The 8,974-nt window shown below is 39.6% G+C and overlaps 2 protein-coding genes across 2 annotated transcripts; one reads left to right on the top strand and one right to left on the bottom strand.

The window, feature by feature from the left end:
- Positions 1-1,092: 1,092 nt before the first annotated feature.
- On the top strand, positions 1,093-2,072 carry LOC117030823 (olfactory receptor 10A4). Its single transcript, XM_033121062.1, has one exon. It carries the CDS (start codon positions 1,110-1,112, stop codon positions 2,055-2,057), a length of 948 nt encoding a protein of 315 aa, XP_032976953.1. The 5' UTR covers positions 1,093-1,109; the 3' UTR covers positions 2,058-2,072.
- A 2,089-nt stretch (positions 2,073-4,161) lies between these two features.
- Positions 4,162-5,206, bottom strand: LOC117029686 (olfactory receptor 2D2). Its single transcript, XM_033118895.1, has one exon. It carries the CDS (start codon positions 5,110-5,112, stop codon positions 4,162-4,164), a length of 951 nt encoding a protein of 316 aa, XP_032974786.1. The 5' UTR covers positions 5,113-5,206.
- Positions 5,207-8,974: the final 3,768 nt, after the last annotated feature.

The following is an 8,974-nucleotide window of genomic DNA, read 5'->3' as shown; positions in this document are numbered from 1 at the left end:
ATTGAATAAATTATTCTTTTCTCTTAGATATTAAAGAGCAAGGGCTACAGTGAGTTTGGGCAATGGATTAGATGACAAGTGGATTTTGGAAGGTACTTCTAACATTATGTCATAATAATTATACTGGTTAGCATTTGTTGAGCATGTATTATGTTTCAGTCACCATGCTAAGCCACCATGCTAGATTTATTCCTTTATTAAGTGTATAGTTATCAGAAAGAATTTCAGAGTCCCAGTTTTGAAACTTAGTTTTTGATACAATGATTGAAACTTGTTTCTTTTTCACATGATTTACTATTATTAGTCACACCTGCATATTTAAGTTGGTATTTATTAACATGTAACACTTCATATTTCATGAGAGTGAAGGCACAGTTCAACCTATTGAAGCTGATGAAGGATTTCCACGTAACACACCTAGATTCTCTCTGTGGTCTGATACCTCTTGAGTCTGTATTCCTTTTGTCTGATCACATATGGCCACATGGAGAATATTTATCCCCAGGATCAAAATAAACCACAGTTTCTATATTGTGTTTCTTCTTGTTTAAACCGAAATTGTCTGAGTTTATAAATGAAGACTACTCCATTATTGCTGAAATCTTCCTAAGTGTGGGCTGCTGGAGACTGAGACACATTCAGGTTTCCTCAGGGATCCTTGGTAACTATTGTCTCACTTCCTTTGCTTTTCTCCTTCCCACCCTTTTGTTTTGCAGAAAACATATCCTGAATCACCTCACCACATTTCACCATGCGTCAAGAACACTTTTTTCAGAAATGTTTGGCCTGGCTTCTTAGCGTCATTGACTGATGCTAAAGGAAAGAGAAAAGCAGAGAAAAGTCAAGAGATGTATAGATATATATGGTGTGCCTCAGGTCAGTCTGATAAAAGGTTAGTATTCTTCCAAAAACTTGTGACTCCCATAGTCAGACTTATTTTTTGCATTTTTTTTAAGTACAGCTATTTGATCTTCAATAACTATAACAAGAGAGATAGAGAACGAGGCTGAAGAAGGTTCTCTTTCTAAGAATATAATAGAAGTCTAATTAACAAATGAAGACTTCTCCTTCCTGGAGTGTGAAGGCCCAATGACATCCTGGGCAGAAGAATGATGTGGGGAAACTGGACAACTGTTAGTGACTTTGTACTTGTGAGTTTCTCAAACTTGTCTTCTGAGCTACAAGCTCTACTCTTTCTCCTTTTTTTGACCATTTACCTGATTACCCTAATGGGCAATGTCCTCATCATCCTGGTCACTACAGCTGATTCTGCCCTACAAAGTCCCATGTACTTCTTCCTCAGGAACTTGTCCTTCCTGGAGATAGGTTTCAATTTGGTCATTGTGCCCAAGATGCTAGGGACCCTGATCATTCAAGACACAACCATTTCCTTCCTTGGCTGTGCCACTCAGATGTATTTCTTCTTCTTTTTTGGGGCTGCTGAGTGCTGCCTCCTGGCCACAATGGCATATGACCGCTTTGTGGCTATCTGTGACCCTTTGCGTTACCCAGTCATCATGGGCCGCAGGGCTTGTGCCCAGCTGGCAGCTGCTTCTTGGTTCTCAGGGTTTCCAGTGGCCACTGTGCAAACCACATGGATTTTCAGCTTCCCTTTTTGTGGCCCCAACAGGGTGAACCACTTCTTCTGTGACAGCCCCCCTGTCATTGCACTGGTTTGTGCAGATACCTCTCTGTTTGAACTGGAGGCTCTGACAGCCACTGTCCTATTCATCCTCTTCCCTTTCTTGCTGATCCTGGGGTCCTATGTCCGCATCCTCTCCACCATCTTCAGGATGCCCTCAGCTGAGGGGAAACGCAAGGCTTTCTCCACCTGTTCCTCCCACCTCCTGGTTGTCTCCCTCTTCTACAGCACTGCCATCCTCACATACTTCCGACCCCGGTCCAGCACTTCTCCTGAGAGCAAGAAGTTACTGTCACTCTCCTACACGGTGGTGACTCCCATGTTGAACCCCATCATCTACAGCCTAAGGAATAGTGAAGTGAAGGCGGCACTGAGGAGGGTCATCCACAGGACCCTGGGCCCACAGAAACTATGACTGACTTAGATGGGAACTAAAAAGGTAGATTGCAAGGACAAAGGAAAGAAAAGCAAAGTCCTCAAATGAGCTTCTGGTCTCCACTCTTTCCAGGAGCCACAGTATACCCACGGGGATTTTGGATCTTCCACTGGGATCCATTTTTGAATGAAAGAACATGAGCGGTGAGAAAAGAACTGCAGTGGGCCTGTCGTTCTATGGGACTGTGGCACAATGTTTCTGAGGATGCCAGGAGGTTACACAGATTGGGGGCCTGTTTGAAGGTGGACAACTTTGTTACAATTTGCCATTTTTGTTTTAACTTTTCTTGAACTTCTTCATCCATGGTATTTTATAATCTTCTGCTTTACTCTCTTGTGTTTCTCAAAAAACTCTACCTACACTTTTAAGGATCTGTTTACAAGGTAAAGTAATGATAATAAATAGTAGAGTTTTGATTCATTCTTTTATTTGTACTCAAAATTTCGACAAATTTTTGTTCATTACTCAGCTTGTGTTAGACACTGTTTAGACCCAGAAGACACATTGGTGAATGAAACAAATTTATTGCCTCATAAAAATTACATTCTAGTGAGAGAGATAAAAAGATATTTAAAACTTCCACTTGCTTTGGAAGTGAAACAAAGTTTCTTTGTTTACTAGATTTCTTTTTGTAATATTATTGTGATTGGATGAAATCAGCTATCCCTTTTAGCTTGGGTATCACTCAAACAATGTAGCAGCCCGTCCTTATGATTTTGTCCAGTGAACATTGTCCAACTCTGAACTCTTGACAAATAACAGGTTTGGGACATGGGCACCATAGCTTTGTGTAAACTTTTCATAAGAATGTATTGATAATTCACAAAATAAAATAGCATTTACTGCATAGGCATGTCTTCTCCACAAACTCTGTGTGCGATGGAGGTACCAGGACCAGTTCAATCTCCCACACAAAGTATCCTTCAGCTCTCATGTAGTCAAGGCTCCAGGAGAGGAGCACATTCTGAAGTACCGTAAGAACTTGCAAATGAAAAGGCAGATCACAGGACTCTACTTACATGATGGCAATCACACAATTAAGCAGATTGGCACCATTATAAATTTATCACCTCCAATTTTAGCCAGGCTTTAATCACTCCATCACATTCATTTCACTTGACCTTGGTATAAAAGGCAGAATAATGGGCCCACAAAGATGTCTGTGTTCTGGATCCAGAAACTGTACATGTGTTACCTTACATGGGACTTTGTAGATGTGATTAAATTAAGGATCTTCATGTGGGGAGGTTATCCTGGATGTTTTTTTAATACAGTAACAGGAAATCATAAGGTGGGCAGAGAATAGCTTTAGATATTCATCCACATGGCTTCCTCACTTCCATATACCTAAGTCCACAGCTCCTGCCTGGTAGCCTTCTATATGTAGCTACCCTCTCCAAACTCTAGTTGCCTCCTCTTGATCCGTTAGGCCTAGGGATGGTAACAGCTTCTCACTCTTGTTACCCTTGTTACCCTTGTTGGTTTCCAAAACCTTGTATTTACCTTCATAAAGGTGTTACCTGATAGATAAAACACTCATGTCTCCATCAAGAGTGTCAGAAGAAGTACAGCATAGCTCATAAATTTTGCTTCATTGTACTTGTACATTGTACTTGTACAATGTACTCTGTTCATTACCTACCTCACACACACGTAGGTACATGTACACATACATGTAGCAACTAGCTCACAGGAAGTGATTAAGTAATGTTTGCTAGTTTATTGATTATTTGATGATGCAAAGAGATACAGAAATACCAAAAGATAAAGGAGTTGGCATAGGATCTGAGATAGATAGATAGTAATATATAGCATGATAAAAAATATATATATACAGGTTCCAGGGTTTATAAAATGTGAATGTTTCTCAGGGCATTTCCTAATGCTTAGGTGCTAAAAGACCAACCAGAAGGAAGCAGACCCTCCTTCCTAGTGCTCCAAGAATTATTATTCTTTTTCTTCTACAAAGGAAGTACTGGGTAAAGGATGGAGAATGAGTCTATGGATAAGGCCCAAAGATAAGAATTGTACCACATTCCAGTCTTGCTGAGGGAACTACTTAGCAAGTCTTACAAGTAGGGCATCAGGAGGGTCTCACTGTCAGCCTGCATGGGAAATTCCTTGTGGCTACTTTCCTCAGAGCTCCCTTCACATCCTTGTTCCTCAAGCTGTAGATGAGGGGATTAAGCATGGGGGTCACCATTGCATAGAACACAGATGACAGTTTTTCCTGTTCTTTGGAAGACTTTGGTGTCATGTAGGTGATAATTGCTGATCCATAAAAGAAGATGACCACTATGAGGTGGGAGCCACAGGTGGAGAATGCCTTGAGCCTCCCCGCAGCTGACTTCATTTTAACCACAGTCACTATAATGCAGCCATAGGATACCAGAATTAGGGAAACAGGTATAAGGAGAATCATAACTCCCATGAGGAAAATGGCCATCTCTGAAGTCCGAGTGTCTGTGGATGCCAGGATCAACAGTGCAGGGGCCTCACAAAAGAAATGAGCAACACTATTGCTGCCTCGGTAGGGTAGCTTCAGTGTAAAGGTGGTGTCCACTACAGACACCAGAACGCCGCTGGTCCATGATCCCGCAGCCAGCTGCACGCACACCCTCCAAGTCATTATGCTGGGGTAATGCAAAGGGTTGCAGATGGACACATACCGATCATAGGACATTACTGCCAGAAGGGCACACTGTGTACACCCAAAAATGAGGAAGAGTAGAAGCTGAGCTGCACAACGTGTGAATGAAATGATCTTCTTCCTGGATAGCAGATGGACTAGGGCCTGAGGAATGATGTTGGTAGAGAAACAGAGGTCAGCCAGAGATAAATTGCAAAGAAAAAAATACATGGGTGTGTGAAGCAGGGAGTCAACATAAACAAGGGACATGAGAAGCAGATTTCCAAACACAGTGATCAGGTAGATACCCAGGAATAAGATGAATAGCAGCTGCTGGGTGTATGGGTCATCAGAAAGTCCCAGAAGGAGGAATTCTGTCACTTGTGTCTGATTTGTCTGTTTCATAGTTGTCTGATTTTTGAGCACGAAGTCACTACACACTAAACACAGGTGTGTATAACCTATAAAATGATATAATTCAGAGTCGAAGGGCTTAGGAATTGCCCCCAATCACTACCAACCATTTTTAGAATCCCTTTTATAAGGTTTTTAGAAGTAGATCATGCTACTTTAGTTGCAATGTTTTCAATGTTGCAAAATTGAATACTATATGAGATGGTGCATTCATTTTTAGTGTAGTAAGGGAAGTATAGAGTAGATTAAAAAATCATCTTCTTTATTCTAAATATCACACTTCTACCATGTTTCCCCAAAAATATAACCAGGTCTTATATTAATTAAGTTTTGCTCCAAAAGACGGAGGGCTTATGTTCAGGGGATGTCATCCTGAAAAATTATGCTAGGGATTATTTTCCAGTTAGGTCTTATTTGGGGGAAAATACGGTAATAATAAAACAATAGATTGAATTCATCTATAGAGTCATGCCATTTAATTTCACTTTTCAACTAAAACCTTTGAATCTTATACTGCTCTTGCCACAGAGCCCCCGTCTCATGATGGTGTAGATATTTTTAATTTTTTTGACATACAACTTCTTCTGTTGTCTCCTCACTGAAAAGATTGTCACAGGTGTAAGAAATCAAAAAGAGCCAAAGTACTCTGCAGAACTGACTTTTTCTTAGAGAAAACCTGTTTTGAAGGAGCTGGGAGAGCAAAACGTAACTCTAGATAGTGTGCCATAATCTCTTTGGAAATCCTATCCCCAGCTTCAGCTAGAGCTCCCAAATATCAGTCTTAACCATCAGTGAAATTTCAGAATAGCAGACACATCATCACAACATAATTTCCATTGTAAGCCACCAGCTTGGCTAGTTTTCTCTGTTCAGACTAAACAGCACTAATCTGCCACCTCCAGCCCATCAACTCTTCCTGCCTTGTGTTATCTGTCTACTCCTCCCAGAGTTTACAAGCTCCTTTGAAAATTGTGTCTATGTCTTTTTCATTTTTTTATACTTTATTAGACATAGCATAGAGCTTTGTTCAATAAGTTATTAATTAAATTAGCTAAATAAAAATAATTTGGTCACATAGTTTAGTAGAGTTGTTTAAAAGCCTGCCAATACCCCTAGAGAGATTTGCAAGAATTTGGGGCAATAGTAAAATATCATGGAGCTGTTCCAAAAAGAGAGAAAAGAAATTTATTTTAAAATTTAAGGCCCTATGCAAGACTGGGGCAGTCAACCCTTTATCTGTCCGGTAAAAGTGCTTCAACATAATGTTTTAAATAAATCAACTACATATACACATATATACATACACATGTACATATATACAAACATCAAATAGAATGTATAGGATTACCAAGAAAACCAATTATATCCAAATATAGTAATCAAAATAGTTTTAGAAAATAAATATGTGGGATAATAATACATGTGCTTCTTCAACATGTTAAATTTTAAAATGTGGAAGGTCTAATTACCACCTTAATTTCAAAATGATGAGCCTAAATGATATTTTGAGGCATCTTCAACAACTGAACTATGATATAAAACTACCTCTGATTTCTATTTGTGATAAAGTCATGGGTACTGATAATGCTGGTTTGGGTTGGTTACCTACATTCAAACAAGAAGGAAATTTTAAATTTCAGTTAGAATAAAGTAAACATAAATAAGTAGCATTCACATCTAAATTGAAGAAACTCCTAATTCCAAGTTAAGAACTCCTGGGCTGAAGGAATTCCCCGGAGTGTTCTCAAAAAGACAAAATTATACTCTATATAATCTGATAAAGGAGTCTAAGGTGTTTGGATGGATTCATGAATCAAAATGATGAAAGATTTCAATTCATCATTCAAATAATAAATGAATGAATAAAATGTCAATATGAATAATCACATCTCTGCTGGATGATCATAAATGGCTCCGTTGTCTGACCACAGTACACCTTTCCAGCCATTTCCTGCTACATAACTAGGACACACTGTATTTTTATGCCCCACTGGATTTTGCTCAACATAGTCCCTCTATTCTGAGGTATGCCCACTATATAGAGTTAGCATCATTTTTGTTGAACATTCATCATACTTTGAATATTCAGTAACTTTATTTATTGAGCAAATGTTATTGGTCAAAAGCACTTCCTTGGTAATGGGGATACAGACAGAAGACCCAGCTCCTGAGGCCAAAGAATCTCAGATAGGAGGGACCAAACTATAGTCATATTACATCCCCAGTGCCAGTTATTCCCTGGAACATCATAGATTCACAGCAAATATTGGTTTAATGAATGAATGTACGGGACCAAGTGAGTCCCTATGATCTAACAATTACTTAAACCAAACAGATATAGAATTGCCTCTAATGGGAAATATAGTCTATTGTTAAATAGCTTATATAAAGATAAATTTTGAGAACACAAGCTATTTTAAGACAGGTACTTTTGGAATTACCATCCATCTAGTGGAAGATACTACCTGATTGGTTCTTAGTCTCCATAATCTCCAGTTATGGTTCAGCTCAGGTCCTTTCTACTTACTTCTGTCACAATTCGCACCCTTCCCAGAGTAGAAATTAGTGCAATGGTATCAGTCATGTGTCTAGATCTCAGGGCTAATTAAATGGTAAGCAAACAATGTTTTTCAGTTTTTGGGTTTTTTTAAAAATTTATTGGGGAATATTGGCAAACAGTGTGTTTCTCAGGGCCCATCAGCTCCAAGTCGTTGTCTTTCAATCTAGTTGTGGAGGGCGCAGCTCAACTCCAAGTCCAGTTGCCATTTTCAATCTTTAGTTGCAGGGGGCACGCCCACCATCCTTTGCGGGAGTTGAGGAATCAAACTGGCAACCTTGTGGTTGAGAGGATGCGCTCCAACCAACTGAGCCATTTGGGAGGCAGCTCAGCTCAAGGTGCCATGTTCAATCTTAGTTACAGGGGGTGCTGCCCACCATCCCTTGCGGGACTTGAGGAATTGAACTGGCAACCTTGTGGTTGAGAGCCCACTGGCCGATGTGGGAATCGAACCGGCAGCCTTTGGAGTTAGGAGCATGGAGCTTTAACCGCCTGAGCCACCGGGCTGGCCCAATGTTTCTCAGTTTTGATGAAAAGAGATATAGAGGATAAAACTAAACCCTTGTTATAAAGTTCTAAGTGATGTCTACAATTGGTAGTTAACTTAATGAAAGGACAGCTTTCGGCTATTGCTGATTTCTAAGACTTCTTGGCCATTCTGTACTTCCAAGTATCTCCAACACACATAGACATAGACACACACAAGTACAAACATCTAGTATATTATAGATACATAAGTGTACTTTACAACATGATGTACTTACCTCCATCATAGCTCTTAACAAATTATATTGAAATTATTTACTTTCTCTGTGACTATAAGACATTCAAGGGCAGCAACTATATCTGACTCATCTTTATCATAGCACATAAGATAAATCCTGGCACAGAATAAGTGTTCAACACATGTTTTTTGAGCTGATTTGACCTGAACTAAAGTAACAGGAGACAAAGAGGCAAATATGAGTCAGAAACGAGTATGACTTGTGACCCATCAGATGGTAGGAGCACTGACCGTGCGAGTACAACATTAGAAGTTTACACCCCTGACCTCTCCCAATTTGTTTTTAAAAGCATGGTATTCTCCCATGTAAATGTGGAAGAAAAAATGCTCCCCCAGGCAACCTGACCTTTAGGGTTAGGGAGCTTCTGTAAGAAAATCATGTCTACTTTCAATCTTTTCTCATGTTATTCTGCCTTTTCTCCAGATTTAACATTAACTTATAAGTTCACTTCTCTAAAAAAAAGACATATTACTGGATATGGAGTAAGATAATAGGGTCACAGAGCCATGAA

The sequence above is a fragment of the Rhinolophus ferrumequinum genome, chromosome 11 (assembly GCF_004115265.2).
Source record: "Rhinolophus ferrumequinum isolate MPI-CBG mRhiFer1 chromosome 11, mRhiFer1_v1.p, whole genome shotgun sequence".
Lineage (NCBI taxonomy): Eukaryota > Metazoa > Chordata > Mammalia > Chiroptera > Rhinolophidae > Rhinolophus > Rhinolophus ferrumequinum.
This window is presented reverse-complemented; position numbering and strand designations above follow the sequence as displayed.